This window comes from Vanessa cardui, chromosome 7 (genome assembly GCF_905220365.1).
Source record: "Vanessa cardui chromosome 7, ilVanCard2.1, whole genome shotgun sequence".
Taxonomy (NCBI): Eukaryota; Metazoa; Arthropoda; class Insecta; order Lepidoptera; family Nymphalidae; genus Vanessa; species Vanessa cardui.
In genome coordinates this window covers 4,617,595-4,633,496 of record NC_061129.1, presented here as the reverse complement: position 1 = coordinate 4,633,496, position 15,902 = coordinate 4,617,595, and the positions used below count along the sequence as shown (strand labels likewise).

At 35.5% G+C, this 15,902-nt stretch overlaps 2 protein-coding genes across 6 annotated transcripts; one reads left to right on the top strand and one right to left on the bottom strand.

The window, feature by feature from the left end:
• Positions 1 to 504: 504 nt before the first annotated feature.
• LOC124531463 (tetratricopeptide repeat protein 14 homolog) lies at positions 505 to 11,684 on the top strand. Of its 5 annotated transcripts, none has more exons than XM_047106057.1 (19): positions 505 to 666; positions 798 to 1,112; positions 1,347 to 1,423; positions 1,537 to 1,659; positions 3,273 to 3,493; positions 4,849 to 4,989; positions 5,200 to 5,876; positions 6,365 to 6,591; positions 6,753 to 6,925; positions 7,231 to 7,380; positions 7,466 to 7,540; positions 7,711 to 7,899; positions 8,041 to 8,137; positions 8,606 to 8,800; positions 9,276 to 9,502; positions 9,918 to 10,100; positions 10,556 to 10,801; positions 10,936 to 11,058; positions 11,153 to 11,684. In XM_047106057.1, the coding sequence occupies exons 2-19, from the start codon at positions 812 to 814 to the stop codon at positions 11,286 to 11,288; spliced, it is 3,561 nt and encodes a 1,186-aa protein (XP_046962013.1). In that variant the 5' UTR covers positions 505 to 666; positions 798 to 811; the 3' UTR covers positions 11,289 to 11,684. The 5 variants fall into 5 exon arrangements, with proteins under 5 accessions (XP_046962013.1, XP_046962011.1, XP_046962012.1 ...); XM_047106055.1 differs by having other exon boundaries at positions 6,362 to 6,591; XM_047106056.1 differs by having other exon boundaries at positions 6,356 to 6,591; positions 8,606 to 8,791.
• Positions 11,685 to 14,194: 2,510 nt separating this feature from the next.
• LOC124531025 (mannose-P-dolichol utilization defect 1 protein homolog) lies at positions 14,195 to 15,902 on the bottom strand. The gene is made up of 4 exons (XM_047105417.1): positions 15,619 to 15,902; positions 15,342 to 15,540; positions 15,046 to 15,250; positions 14,195 to 14,519 (listed from the first exon to the last, which is right to left on the bottom strand). Exons 1-4 carry the CDS (start codon positions 15,704 to 15,706, stop codon positions 14,271 to 14,273), a joined length of 741 nt encoding a protein of 246 aa, XP_046961373.1. The 5' UTR covers positions 15,707 to 15,902; the 3' UTR covers positions 14,195 to 14,270.

The window sequence follows — 15,902 nt, the reverse complement described above, 5'->3', positions numbered from 1 at the left end:
ATAAGGAGTAACTTAAGTCTATTTTTATTTTAAAATTATATATAATTTAATAATAAGTCACCATGCAATGTCTGAATACTGTCCAGTAATGCGGGTAGCACTCATGTCGGGTGCCTCCCAATTACGACTTACTATCACAAAAGCTACCTATTATCGAATAAACACCTTTTAGTAAAAACTCCGAAGTGCGAACTGAATAATAACTTTATTGTAATATAATAATAACATACTTTTTTTAAATTAAATACGTCACGTGATTTCATTAATTATGATTTGAAAGGCACATACATCATCCGAAGTGTGTTTAAAATTTATGTATTCATTACTATCAAAAATATGTAATAAATTGTTACGATAACAAGTGTATCTTATATACCTACCATTACATTTTATAAAATTTTATTAATGAGAAGCTTAGAGGCTTTTTATATATTACTTGATTATTTCCTCCCAAAGAGAAAAAAAAATTAAGTAGTATCGAGCTGGCAACACTGTTACATGATAATTGTCAAAGCGAACGAAATGCATTTCGGATTTCGATTCTGTGTTCGCCATTTTGATGTCGGCGTTTAGTGCCATCACAATGAGCGAGTTTTGTTAAATTTCAATGAAACAATAGATTCAAGTGTATTTGACAAAAGTGTATTATCTGCAATTTAAGTCAAGGTAATAAATCTAAATAAGTACATATAGTTAATGTAATTTTACATTGTGGTTTTATCAAGATGGCCGAAAAAATTAAATGCCAATAGTTTGATAATTATAAATGCGTATAATACATTTTCTACACTTTTCAGAAAGTTGTAAAGTTATGGAAACAACCCTGGATGCGTCTTTAGTGGCGCAATCCATAAACTACCATGGACAGCAACTACAAAAAACGTGGGAGGGCGAGCGAGGCGAGGAAGATCTGCCGAAGATTGGCGTAGGCCCATTGGATTTTGCAGTGTACCAATCCAGGCACAAGCATTTAACTTTCCAAGATCGTGGAAAGAGGCTTAAGTTACATCAGTTTATCGCTAAAGAAGCCAATGCATTATTTGATGCTTCATTACTGGAAGAAACTCCATCGTCGTCCAGTTTAGGGGCTGATGCTACCACGCCAGAAGACAGTAAGACATACTTCTTATTACCTACACACCTTTCTTTTAAACGATGTATTCGTCTATTACCTAATATGAAAATAAGCTCATACTTCCTTTTACGGACAACATAAAGTTTCACCTACGCCCACTATTCTCTACTTGAGGCGAATTTGTGCCATTTAAAAACTATATTGCTGTTTCACTAATGATATATACTTTTATGTTATAATATTTCTAAATCTTTTTTTTTTTTTGTTACAGATTTGTTTGCATTGATGCCACCATTTGAAACATTTTTGAATGTGGACAAATCAGCCAGATTAAGACATTTTTTTGACGTAAGTAAATCATTAAAAAACCAATACTATTAATAATAAATGTTACAGTTATTATGCCCTCAGAAACTGTATAAACAGTAAGTATAAAATTATTAATTTTTTTGTTTACACAGAATGTGAAGACAGGGGAGCTTATCATAGGAGCTGTGATCAACAGAACTGCCTCGGGAATGATGTTGAAGGTGCTTTGTACAGCTGGACCCACGTCTAGATATGTTGCTGATATCAATGTTAAGGTAAACCTTAAATATTAAAGTATTAAAATGTATACATTCAAATATAACTTTAATAATATTTTAACTTTAAGTAAATGAATATTTGACAATTAATATATACCTGTTAAGTGTTTCTCATGCTTGTCAATTGCCTATTACTTTATTATTGTATTCAGTATTATGGTTTTGCCAAATTAACATAAGCTGTAAGGCAAAAAAATTTGACAGATGCAAATCTTAAGCTTTGTCTATATCTACTACTTTTATTGAAGTATAGCTGTAGCTCATGTCCAATTGCTGGGTATACCAATGTATTTTACACATTGGCGAGATTTTCTAATGACAAAAAATAATAGTAAATTTATACAGATTTATTGATGTTCATATAACATGCATTTTTGTACAAATGTTGTTGTTTAAAAATATTATGCAATATATAATCAGGATGTTATCATATTTTATTTAATTTTTTTTGTAATTGTCATGGTAGAATTTATACAGCATGTTTGATAATGTGTACACTAATTATTTAACAATCATTGTGAAATTGGGATTCAGATATGAGTTTTCTAGTTTCTGCAGTTTTTTCATATTCAAAATAAAAAAAATAATTATGGATGATAATCATTTTCAGGAAAAAAAAAACTAAGCCAATTATAATTGTAATATTATAATTAAGACCAACATAAAAATATGGAAAATACTTAATATTATCCTTTCATTCTTAAGTTTTGGTAGCATAGATTGGCATTTAAATTAAAAGAAATTTGAATGGAATATATTTGAACCATATTTTTAAATGTGGGGTTTTGGGGTTGGAAATAGCTGTTTCATTCACAGCATTACTGTACATTACTATAGTGTCAAAGTCTGCCATTATTCTTAGAATTTTGAAAATTAGCATGCATTTAACAAATGTTCTTTAAAGAGATTATTTCGAATAGAGACAGACACTTTAATACTATTAAGCCAATGTAAGCCCAAATTCAGGATATAATATAAGGAATCAAAACTGTGTTTGTTTGACCTCATGTCAAAGGGACTTAAATTGACCAGACAAAGTTAAGTTTTTATAGCTTTAGTAATAGGCAATTAGTCAATATCAGTTGTGATGCTAAAATGATTTCAAAGTCTGTTAAATATATTTACATATGTCACATACTTTGTAAGCAATATCATTAGTACAGTCAAGGCAATATGATTGTCCATAACATAACAAATAATATGTGATTACTTAGAAATGCGTATTTATTTTTTATCATCTCGAAATGTAGCATTAAGGAGGTTAAATAAAAATCATAAAGCATTATTACTTTTAGGTTCATGATTTTACGTAGTATATTTTTAAACTTACAAGCTGAAAAACCCATGCTTAACTATCGGAATGCATTACGATATTAATTACAAAAATCAAGTTTTCAACTTGATTATAATTTTTAACAATATTCAAGGTTTACTTCAGGGTCATTCATCACATGTTCTAAAGTTTCATCATCTGATTTGGTTTACATTAAAAAGTGTTATAAAATTAGCTTTTCTGAAGGTTTTATTTAAATATGTCTAGTGTTGAAACCTTAAATTTATTTATATGTTAATGATATATTTTATTTAAAATAATTTCATATTGTTCTCAGGCTTTTTTACCTGTGGCAAATATCATACCAGCAGTGGACAAGAAAAATGTGTCAAGAAACTACCTGATGAATGACACTGTGTGCTGTGAAGTTATTGAAGTTATCCCAGACACAGACAAAATGGTGTGCGGCATGAAAGGCGTCACTCGGGGCCCGGACGACCCGCCACCTAAGCCTCCTCTCGGACTCCTCAGCACTGACGATTTTCCACTAATCTACAAGTATGTACTAAATCTTACTAAAACAAGTGAATCACAATTTTGTCACACCTTTGCAGGGTTGTTAATCACATTTTTATCACAATTTTTGTTTTTGTATATCATTATAACTGTGAAGATGTCAATATCACAAAATCAATAATGTCAAAATGAAATATTTATGAAGACATATGCTGATCACTAAAGTTAAGAACTGATTATTTGGAGAAACCTAAAATTATTGACTGCACTTACTAATGTGAAGATGAGAAGACTAAGATGACCAAACTGAAAATAAGATTTCAAATTCAAAAATCAATGAAAAATATGTATTTAGCTCTCATGGTGCTTGCCATTATTGGTTCTGTTTTGTGTGTTGTGGTTTATTCAAAGGATGTTATTTTTATATTTTCAATGTTAATCAAGCATTGGATAGGAACTTGCAACAAGCTATTATTGTGGATGTTTTCACTGTTTTCTGGTCACTTTTTTCAGTACAGAATTTATACATAACACCAATAGTGACTGATTGCACAAAAATATTGTTTTGAACTTGACAAATTTTTAAAACCTTGGACAATCACGGATGTTATTCATAAGCAGTATTTGGACGCGTTGTTAGCTTTTATAAAGGATATTCATCTGATTTTGCATCAAAAACAATATTTTACTAAAATGGAAAAGGTCAGTACATAAACTAGGGTCAATACATTCTGATGTCTGTAAACAGAAATTTTAATTCTGTATTAAACTTATATTTAATATTGCAGCATTAACGCAAACATTGATTGGACTTTAATGTAATCAGCATTTGTCGGATGTTGGCGTTGTTTATTTATTAAAAACTGGACTAGCCGTGGCCGTTAATTAATTAAATGATATGAGGCTCCCAAAGACGATACAATAGTTTGACAAGCAGCAGCCGTTTTCTTCATTTAGTACTGGACACTTATGCAGGCTACAAAAGGAAACAGCTTTCGACATTATTTTAGGGTGTTTTTTTCTAGGTTTAGCGACAACCCCCAAGACTCGTTTGTAAAACCTACATTATATTGTGACTGTAGCTGAGACATTTTGGTAATATTAATGTCACATTGTCGAAGCAGCATCACCTAATCTATGATGTTATATTTGTGTGTGAAAGAAATAAAATTCAAGTAAAATAACATTTTTTGAACAGCTTCAAAGGAACAGGTGAGGATGAGTATGTGTGACATTATGACTGACATTAGGATCTATTCTAGAGACGATTTGTTCAGTTCATTTTGAATGTTCTTACAGTTAAGTAATAGTCGAATGGCTCGCGTCAGAATTGAAAGGATTATGAAAAGAATATTGTGGCAAAACTTCTGCTTTTCTAATTTATTGTTTTTTGACAGGAAAACTATGGAAATGAAAGGAGAAAACTATGAAGCCATATTGGAGAAGAGCCCTGGATTCAATAATCCAAACTGCGTCCAATACCTCTCTGAACTACTTGGAATTTCCAACATGCACTGCACGAATTTTTCAACATTGAGGTAATATATTAGCACTTTAACATTGATAATCAATTCATGATTTTAAAAGCTGCCAAGCCAATACAATATACAAAAAAATATTTGCTAATATATTGTTAAGTAAATAATCATCACATTTACCTAAGATGAAGATGAATATTTTTATGTTATTGTTTCATAATTTAAAACTGTATTGTATCATAAATCAATAATTTTTTTATATTTATTTAGGGGAGGTTTTTCAATTACCGATTATGCTGATGAACTTCGTCAAGCTCAAGCAAGCAAGTGGGCATTTAGATCTGTAGCCGAAGGTATTGAACACTTTAAAGCAGGAAGACATTCAGAAGCATTCCAATGTCTTAATAAGGCATTGAGCATTGATCCTAGAAATGTTGAAGGCCTTGTTGCGAGAGGAGCTCTATATGCAAACAGTGGAACATTTAAGAAGGCCATAGAAGACTTTGAAACTTCTCTTAAGCTGAACCCCAACCATGCAAACGCACGTAAATATTTGGGAGAGACCCTTGTAGCTTTGGGTCGAAGTTATGAAGATGAGAACAAAATAGCAGAAGCTCAGAAGGCTTATGAAGATTGTCTTGCAATAATACCGTTTCATGAAGAAGCTCAGAATTCATTAGATTTTCTCAAGAGTAAGACATCTACAACGAAGCCATTGATTGAGCCAGCTGAATTACTTTTGCCAGGTTTGACAGGAGCGAAATCATTTGAAATGAAAGAAACATTGAAACAACTGTTAAATTTAACCGAGAAGAAAGAAAAGAAAAAGAAGAAGAAGCGTGGCAAAGGTAAAAAGAAAAGATCAAGCAGCTCTTCGTCATCATCAAGTGATTCATCTAGCTCCAGTTCCTCTTCGGAGTCTTCATCGTCATCGTCAGATTCAAGTGGTGAGAGTAGTTTTGTTTGTTTTCTTTTATTCAATAAACACTAGACTTTTCCTGTCTAATGGTGAATGTCCTTTGTGCAGAGCAAATGACCATATTTATAGTTTATATTTAATACTAATAAAATACAATTAGATGTTAATTTACAAAAATTTATCAAATTTTTATCGTTTACTTATTAACCCAATTGGAAGTTTGTTGTTTATATAGTGTTAGAAAAATAATAGGTCTGAGTAGATAAGATAAGAATGAGCATTAAAACACAGACTTCTGTTGATTTTGAAATGACCAACTAACAAACTAACAGCTTGTTTAAAATTCTTTACATCATTTCATCTGTCATTTTATAACAATAATGTATGTACATCTGCTAATCTTGATTAACACACTAAAAACTACTTAATAATATTTGGAACTAACAATAACTGTGGCCGGGGACTCATGACCCATAATATCATAGATACAGAAGTGCATGTTTTCAGAATCAGAAGGGCCAAATCGCAAGAAGAAGCGTCGATCGCAGTCAAATAACAAGAGGCAGCGCTCGCTGTCACCTCTCAGCAAACGCATGGCTATGCTTGGAGACTCGGACTCCGCGTCGCGTACGCACAACTCGCAGTTCAACCACCCCTACGGGTACCAGCCGCCCCCTCCGCCCATGGATGAGCCCAGCAATGTGACCGTGAGATCGCAGGCTGATATCGACTACGAGTTAAAGGTAAATCCTATATTTATGTTAAAAGAAGCAACAATGACACTATACTTATCTGGTGATAGTATATGAAGTACTATATCATATAACCTGTACCGCTGAAACAACCTAATAAATATTAATTATATAAGAAAAGTAAATTTAATTTAATATATTTTTAAAAATAGGTACGAAAGTTCCTTGAAATGACCAAGGAAGATTCTGACTACGAAGAAAAGGTACGCAACTTTTTAGAAGAAACAGCTCAGTATAAACGCAATCGTAAGATGCAGGAATTAGGTCAGCAGACACAGCCAGGAGCTGCTGATCATGACAAGAAGAAGAAGAAAAAGAAAGACAAGTAAGTGATACAAGTGTAATCTATGTGATGTATACTTGATGTAACTAACTATCAAAGCTATTTAAAATTTCAGATTTCAAAGTGTTTGGATATATATAATATCCCAATTATTTTACACATGATAAAAACCTCTATATATCACCTGTACAGCATTAATAAATATTCTTCTACTGACCTACAAGCAATCTTAAAGATCTGGTATATGTAATATAGCAAATAAATCCACAATTATGATATATTTTAATTGCTCTTTGGTTTTAGCTGCAAAAAGTAAACGTTTTTCATTCGTTCTTTCATGTTATTAGAAAGAAGAAGAAAGAGTCGAAACGGAAACGAAAGGAACAAGAAAGAGAAGAAAAGAGAAAAGCGAAGTTGGCGCGAATGTCCAACAACTCTGAATATAATCTTCGTGACTTAGAAAACATTGGTGACAAAAAACTGAGGGATGCAATAAGGTAAAGAAATAATTTAAGTAGTCTATTTATAATTACGAATTGTGAAATCAAAAATATTTATATTATAATTATGTACAAATTACAGGAAGGAATTAAAAGGGAAATCGAAGCGAGACCTAAGTTCGGAAGGAGAATATGAGCGCAAACACACCGAAAAAAGGTAATAATCAAAAATATATTAATAGACTAACTTATTAATGAATAGAATATTAATAATGAAAGACACAAGTTACCAATACATTGTTTTTTGTTCATACTGTCCTCAGTTATTGCTTATAGAACAGTAATAGATTTATTAGACTGATTATTGATAATTTACTTGTTATATAGCCGGATATTAGATGACATGGACGGCTTAAAAGAGCTGGAATCAAAACTGAGCGCATACCACGTAATGGTAGAAAAGGAAGTTCTGGGCAAACGAGACGGCCGCAGTTCGGCGAGCCCCATCGACCAAGCACCGCCGCCGCCGCTCGAGAAACCAAAATGGAAGATGTCTATGAATGCTGTTAAGGAACCGTGAGTGATAGGCATTTCATTTGTATATGAAAGCTATAACTGATGACATGTTGTGTAACAAAGTCCTTTCATTAATACTTTTTATTTTATAAAAAAAAAACTTAATTATTTATTGTTATGTAAAAAAACTAATAATTTCAGGGGCGTAAAGAAAAAAGACACTCCAGTACAAAAAGGATATAAAGAGCGCTACGCATTCGAAGATAGTTCGGATGATTCACAAGACGGACGGTCTAAGGTGAGCTGATATATTTATTGTATTGACATTGCTTGGAAATAATAAATAAAACCTAGGAACCATTAGTGTTTAAAAATCGTTAACATCTGACACAAACAACAACAACAACAGCCTGTAAATTCCCACTGTTGGGCTAAAGGCCTCCCCTCCCTTTGAGGAGAAGGTTTGCAACATATTCCACCACACTGTTCCAATGCGGGTTGGTGGAATACACATGTGGCAGAATTTCTATGAAATTTGTCACATGCAGATTTCCTCACGATGTTTTCCTTCACCGCTGAGCACGAGATGAATTATAAAGACAAATTAAGCACATGAATCAGCGGCGCTTGCCTGGATTTGAACCCGCAATCATCGGTTAAGATGCACGCGTTCTAACTATTGAGCCATCTCGACATCTGATATGTAAAATAAAAAAGAAAAATTGTAATATAATACGATAATAAATAGATTGGGTTTTCGTTTTAGCCATCTCCTTCGAGTGGCGATAAGAACGTGTCGGTGAGGCGCGCGATGGCCATGAAGGAGCCGCCGCCGCTGCCGTCGGCGCCGCCGCCCAAGGCCGGCCGCGAGCCCGACCCGCCCGGCACCGAGCCCTCGCACGCGCACCAGCACTCGCACCAGCCGCACCAGTCGCACGCCTCGCACGCGCCGGTAACTAATGTACTACACAATGGACGATATTCAATTTCATAAACAGTAGATTGATTAGTCATGCCATCGCTGTTTGTGCAAATTAAGAGAGATGATAGTGATGAAGATAGGGTTTAAAATTAATGGAGCATACATTCATCAAATTAACTTAACTCACATACATTATCTAACAGTAAACATAAAAAAGAATTGTCAAAATCGGCCCAGTCATCTTCGAGTAATTCGGTAACATACATAAAAAATAAAATAAAAAAAAAAGGCCTCGACGTCCCTCCTTTTTTTGAAGTCGGTTAAAAATAGACACTCTACCTCTCTTGTTGACTATGGAAATTCATTGCATACTATTAAGAACAACTTAGAATACTGACTTAGGATATTGTGCTGCGTATAATCATCACAGTTGTAAAAAAATTATTCTATTAAGATTTTACTAAGGAGACACAATGAAAACATTACTAAACTAATGTAAAATGGTTTTACACAGCCGGTCCGCAAAGGAAATATTGTTCTGGACAAATTCGGTTCATTCCGACTCGCGCAAGAGGGCGAAACACCGGTGTCAGTGGGAGACGGTCGACCTGAACAATTTGTAACACGGATCAAGCCACCTACTCCATCTGGTCGCAGACCGAGGTCGCCTCCCTCGCCGCGCAGACATTCTTCTAACTCATCAGATGAAGATCGTCGTTCACCGAAACGATCTAGAAGCAGGTTTGTAAAGATACTGTAAATTTGTTTAGAAGAGGGGCACAGCCCTTATTAAATAAATAATAAAGACGCCATGATTACAAAATTTAGTGTTTATATTTAAATAATTGAATTTAGATTGTGCTATTCTCGTTGGTATAGTGGCTTAAGTGGGGAGTTCTAATTCGTGGTGAGGTAAATATATTCGGGATTTACTGTAACTCTCGGTAGAAATTCGGGTTAAAAATGTTAACTATACAAACCTTTACAAATGCCAACGGAATCAAGACAGAGCTAGAGCAAAAAAAACGAGTTTTTGCGCTCTATATCTCTAATTGTAGATTTTGGTAGTTGGACTAGTCCAATTGAACTAGTCTTTAGACTGACCGGTGTGGCGAATGGCGAAAATGTATTATAATTAGGTACTTTGTTTACTTAGGTCTCGTCCCCGCAAGTATCGCTCCCGGTCTGGGTCCCGTTCACGCTCGGGCTCGAGCGCCAGCGGGTCCGTAGCGTCACGCAGACGCCGCTCCGCCTCGCCGCGCTCGCGCTCGCGATCAGACGCGAGGAGCTCGTACTACTCGCGAAGCAGATCCCGCTCTCGCTCTGGCTCTAGAGACAGGTGGGCTATGCTGCATGCAATGATCTAGATTAGTCCAGTGTCGTTGAGTTCATCAGTTCAAACAAACAAACAACAGCCTGTAAATTCCCACTGCTGGGCTAAAGGCCTCCTCTCCGTTTGAGGAGAAGGTTTGGAACATATTCCACCACGCTGTTCCAATGCGGGTTGGTGGAATGGACATGTGGCAGAATTTCTATGAAATTTGTCACATGCAGGTTTCCTCACGATACTCCTTCACCGCTGAGCACGAGATGAATTATAAAGACAAATTAAGCACATGAATCAGCGGCGCTTGCCTGGGTTTGAACCCGCAATCATCGGTTAAGATGCACGCGTTCTAACCACTGGGCCATCATCAGTTCATTATGTTGCTAATGCTATAAATATAAATGTATGTTTTTGATATGAATACTTTATATTTCTCTGTCCTGTTCTAATTTCAAATAAACACTTAGGTTCCGTCGTTTCGGTCGCCGTGGAGGTAATTGGCGTGGTCGCGGTGGTTTCGAACGTGGTACATACTATCGCCCACGTTTCCACACGTACAACGGAGGCGGCAACCGTGGAAGAGGCAGAGGCGGTGGTGACTTTCGTAGAGACGACGGGCGTCGATTCCAGCCAGAGTGGAGAGATAATCGCTCTAGAGGTGGCAGACCGTTCCGACCTAGGCGGGGTGGCGGGGGACGTGGTAGACCATTTAGGTATGTAGACAATATAAACATTTGTTTGATCGTTATTTTTTTGGAGTCATTTTAACTTAAATCTATATTTTTTTAGCTTACAAGCTTTGTAGCAGCAATGTAAACCAACGTAACAAATGTTTATTTATGTGCAGAGGTGGCGGTTTTCGTGACTTCCGTGACAGACGCGGAGGAAGATATTCCCGTTCTCGAAGCCCTGACAGAACTCGAAGATCCAGGTCATACAGCCCTGAAAGACGCGAAAAAGAAAGAGACAGGTTGGTGCTGACTTCCCAGTATAATAGTATATTTGTTAGTTGAATTTTTTTATGTATATTGTGGTTTAATAACATTTTGTTAACTTTGCGACAGCCACCGTAGCGAAGGCGAGTATGAAGAAGAAAGATACGTGGACAGAAAGGAGTACGACGGTAAGTGGGCGGATGGAAATGAACCTGAAAGAAACCACGTCGAGGAAAAACAAGAGGAGCAACCACCCAAGGAGTGAACAGCACCGTAACCTAAACAACCACGCACCACCGCCACCTTTCCTAGTTTTAGTTTAAGATGATATATAGTTCCCTTCAATTTAATTTTAAGGGTGCTTCTAATATTAAATATACCCTACTAGTTGTAAATATAGATACGAAAGGTCGTTAACATATGTTAATTTTTCATTTAAATTGATACTATAATGCAATTTTGCCTATATTTCCTTTAAAAATCTGTATGCCTTAAATGTAGTTCTAGTAAGAATTTAGTTTAATGTAATCAGTTGATGAATCACTTTTAAAAGAACCATTCCACATTTAGAATTTAACATTTTTTGGGTTTTAAGTCTTTTGGACATTTGGTTCTGATTTTGTGTGAAAGTGCAAATTAAATAAATGTTTACAGTAAGTAATTGTTTTTCATTTAACTATTTTTTTAACTTCTAATCCTTAAGATAAAGAACTTATGAAAGAACACAAAAAATATTTGATTTGATTTAATCTGATGTTTTTCCAATTCTTTTGATTCTAAAAATGTTAAAATAGTTTTTTTATTGGATAGTTGAGAATTTAAGTACTAACTAAAATTAAGGTTAAATTAGACTAATTTCAATCAATTAATTCATTATTTGAAATCAATTATTTCCTTTTTTACTCAATGCATATGTATGTATTATATGGTACATATGCTAAAATAACATTTTTTACAATTTTTGTCTGTCTGTTCCGACTAATCTCTGGAACAGCTGGACCGATTTTCGCGGGACATTCACTGGCTGATAACTGATATAATAAGTAACTTAAGCCATAATTTTTTTTTTGTTACATTCAAACGCGTACAAGTTCGCGGGTACAGCTAGCATATATATATATAAATATATCTTATATCTAATTTGTAGATTCATCGTTTGTCTATAAATAATTATGATATAACATAATGTTTTCATCTATGATTGATTTGATTTAAATGAACGGCTTATACCTTAATTCAAACCCTGTTCGTTTTATTTCTCTAAGTTTTTAGAGAAACAAGTGTTGAATATTTTCACATGAACTTGGAATTGTTTATAATAAAAATGACTATATTTGGCAGTCTACATGTTACATAAAGTAACTTGATGGAGTTGACATATGATTATTTTAATAATAGCACAATCATAAATGAGAAAGAAAGAACAATTGTCTATGCTCACAAGAACCTGGAAACTTTAAATGGATAAATTTACACCATACGTATTTACTCCGCGGGATCGCATCAGAAATGAGGCGATTCGCCAGAGAACCAAAGTCATCATCATCATAGCTTGAAGTGGCAGTGGGCTGGCCATATTTGTCGCAGAACCGATAACCGTTGAGGAAAACGTGTTCTAGAGTGGAGACCGCGTCTCTGCAAACGTAGTGTAGGACGTCCTCGGACCAGGCCCGCCGCTAGCCTTTTTGTCGCCCGCGTGCAATACCTATGATGCCGCCCTTTTTTTCGCTGCAAAAACGCATACCACTTTTCCTCCACATGAGGTGGGGGGCGGGGTGTATACCTGCTAAAAAACCCACTCCGTCTTTTTGGAGGATCTCACGAGATCGTTTGTGCATACTACCGTGACGTCCTGACGGTAGGCTCACCTCTGCGGGGTTCCACTTCCTAGGGACTTCTTAGGGTACAGAAACCCTTAATCCCGGGACACGTATGGCGGGAGGAGAAGACATCCATAGTGAAGACTCCTTCTTCTGGTCTTCTTCGGCGAAACGGGTCAACAGCACCGTTCGATAAGAGCCTTGTTACGAGCATTAAGGGAGTCCAACCAAATAGGTGCATTTTCCGTCCAAGTACATAATCAGCAAACAAATCCCATACCATTACATCGAGGAGTGAGACAAGGGGACGTTATTTCCCCCAAATTGTTTACTATTGCAATGGAGGATGTGTTCAAGACGCTGAACTGGAAAGGACGTGGCATCAATATCAATGGCGAATACATCTCTCACTTGAGATTTGCAGACGACATCGTCATCGTGGCAGAAACGCTGCAACCTAGAACAAATGCTAAGACCTACAACAAATGCTGAATGAGCTGGCTGATTCTTCTGTGCGCATCGGCCTACGAATGAACTTGGATAAAACTAAGTCATGTTCAATGAATATGTTCTACCGGAACCGATTGTGATACACGGTACTGTCCTCGAAGTTGTTCAAAAACATGTCTACCTTGGGCAGACTTTGCAATTAGGTAGAAACACGAGGACGAGGTGAATAGAAGAATTCAGCTAGGTTGGGCAGCGTTTGGAAAATTTCGTCGAATCTTTACATCGTTGATCCCACAGTGCCTTAAGACGAAAGTCTCCAACCAGTGCGTCCTACCCGTCATGACATATGGAGCCGAAACGTGGACACTCACGGCAAGGCTGGTCCACCAGTTTAAAGTCGCTCAGTGTGCTATGGAAAGGGCTATGCTCGGCGTTTCTCTGCGGGATCGAATCAGAAATGAGACGATCCGCCAGAGAACCAAAGTCATCGACATAGCCCACCGGATTAGTAAGCTGAAGTGGCAGTGGGCTGGCCATATTTGTCGCAGAACCGATAACCGTTGGGGGAAACATGTTCTAGAGTGGAGACTGCGTCTCGGCAAACGTAGTGTAGGACGTCCTCGGGCACGGTGGTGTGACGACTTACGCAAGACGGCTGGCAGGAGCTGGATGCGAGTAGCCCAAGATCTCAGTGGCGTGCAATTGGAGAGGCCTATGTCCAGGAGTGAAGAGGCAGGCAGGCAGATGGAAAGAAATGGGCTGATTGTTTTATTGATTGATATTTATACCAGAATAATTTCAGAATATAGTCCACCAAATTAGACAAAAAATATCAACCAGTTAGTTTTTTTTTTTATCTAAAATGATTAAACTTGCTTTGTTGGAAATTAAAATCATCAAGTAGTAATAAAATTATATTTCATCAATTACATAAGTAAAAAAAAATGATTTAAATAGTCCTTAAATACATTAATTGACTATGTACGCTTCTTCTTATTTTTATTCTTGGCAGTCTTACTAACAACATTCCAATACCAAAATAGTTGCAGGACCAAGGCCCCATTGGCAATTGTTGATACACAGTAAGTGAGGATAATAATGAAATCACCAGTTTCCTGTATAGAAGTGAATATCCTTGCTATACTGCCTCCAAATAGCAACAAGCAAGTAACAGCGGACAGTTGGCCAGTACTTCCATTCTTGTAATTTGTAAGAATTTGTATTGACTAAAATAGAAATAAAAAAATATTAAAACCATAGCATAAGTAACCATATATCTTTGTTTGAAATATTGGTGCTACACTTTTGTGCAATATGAATAAATCATTTTCAATATATCTGTGACATTGCATTGTGTATATTAAATGAGCACATGTAACTGGACATTTCCTGTATTGAATGTATTAACTAGACATGAGCAAATAATGATAGAGAAGAATAAAATATTATCCCATTGACCTTATAACACACTTAAAAATGATATATTTCCTCCTCCACACTAATGACTATTGATTTAATGAAAACTGTTTATTAAGTGAGTAAATTTTTGTTTCATTGTAAAGCAACAGAGCTTAGTTGTAGTTTCCACTAACAGGACAAATTCAAGAATTAAGAAGGATCGTCTAGATATGTAAAATGCTATATAATCAGATTCATTACAATTGGCAAATTGTATATCAATGAAAACTGCCCTTGTTAAACAATAAAAAATTCCAGGTAAAAAATAAAATTAATATGAAACTTTATAATTACCTTTGCGATAACAATAATAGGAACATTAATAGCTTGCATCATCCACAATATATCCTTTGGTGTATACCCACTGACTAGTATAGATACTATGCCTACATAAGTAGTTATAAACATTATAGCTTTGCTCGGGGCTCCTCCATAATGCAGCACCAGTGAAGCGATAGCAGCTGTTTGAATAGCAAGAAATGTTCCTTCACCCCACGCACTGTAACAAAAAAATTCATTTATTAATCACCTAGTATATAAGATACAAAAAAAATTAAATACATTTAATATCTTAAAATTTTAGTACTTGCCTAAATGGAAAGTTCATAACATAACTGTATGCAAAGTTTGCTGTTATTGCAAATAACTCCAAGGTAACTCCATAAATGTTAATACCCTCAGCGCTCTTGCTACCGAGAATCTTCAAAATTTGTGGCACTTTCACCAAAATCGAACCAGCAATTATACCGATACCGAGGCCTTTACTTAATGTTGCTTTGAAACATGGTTCTGAAACGAAAATTTTAACATCGTTTATTGTAGAAATTATACTTTTTAACAGAATTAACGACATCAAGAAAAACTTACCGTCTAAGAAATTATATTTGACGAAATATTCATGGTAGCATTTTTCCGATAAAATAGACAATATTAACCCCTTTAAGAATTCTGCCATTTTTTATAGTATCAATGTTAATAACATTTATTTTTAATGATCAGTATTTCATGTAAAAGTATAAAAAATTACCAAGCAATTGATAAAATGTTTTGAACTTTGATAAGCCAAATTGGCAGGCACTCAGGCAGATAGTAAAATCTTGAATTACTAGAGGTCATTGACAACACTGACAACACACACAGTCTTGACGTTG

What these genes read in the sequence shown, in the direction of transcription:
- LOC124531463 (XM_047106054.1), top strand. Translation starts at nt 812, where the DNA reads ATGGAAACAACCCTGGATGCGTCTTTAGTGGCGCAATCCATAAACTAC. An exon ending in CACAAGACGGACGGTCTAAG is followed by an intron (nt 8,138 to 8,605) that starts GTGAGCTGATAT and finishes TTTTCGTTTTAG; the next exon opens with CCATCTCCTTCGAGTGGCGA. An exon ending in CGCTCTGGCTCTAGAGACAG is followed by an intron (nt 10,101 to 10,555) that starts GTGGGCTATGCT and finishes ATAAACACTTAG; the next exon opens with GTTCCGTCGTTTCGGTCGCC.
- LOC124531025 (XM_047105417.1), bottom strand. Translation starts at nt 15,706, where the DNA reads ATGGCAGAATTCTTAAAGGGGTTAATATTGTCTATTTTATCGGAAAAA. An exon ending in GTTATGAACTTTCCATTTAG is followed by an intron (nt 15,251 to 15,341) that starts GCAAGTACTAAA and finishes TTTTTGTTACAG; the next exon opens with TGCGTGGGGTGAAGGAACAT. An exon ending in CTATTATTGTTATCGCAAAG is followed by an intron (nt 14,520 to 15,045) that starts GTAATTATAAAG and finishes TTTCTATTTTAG; the next exon opens with TCAATACAAATTCTTACAAA.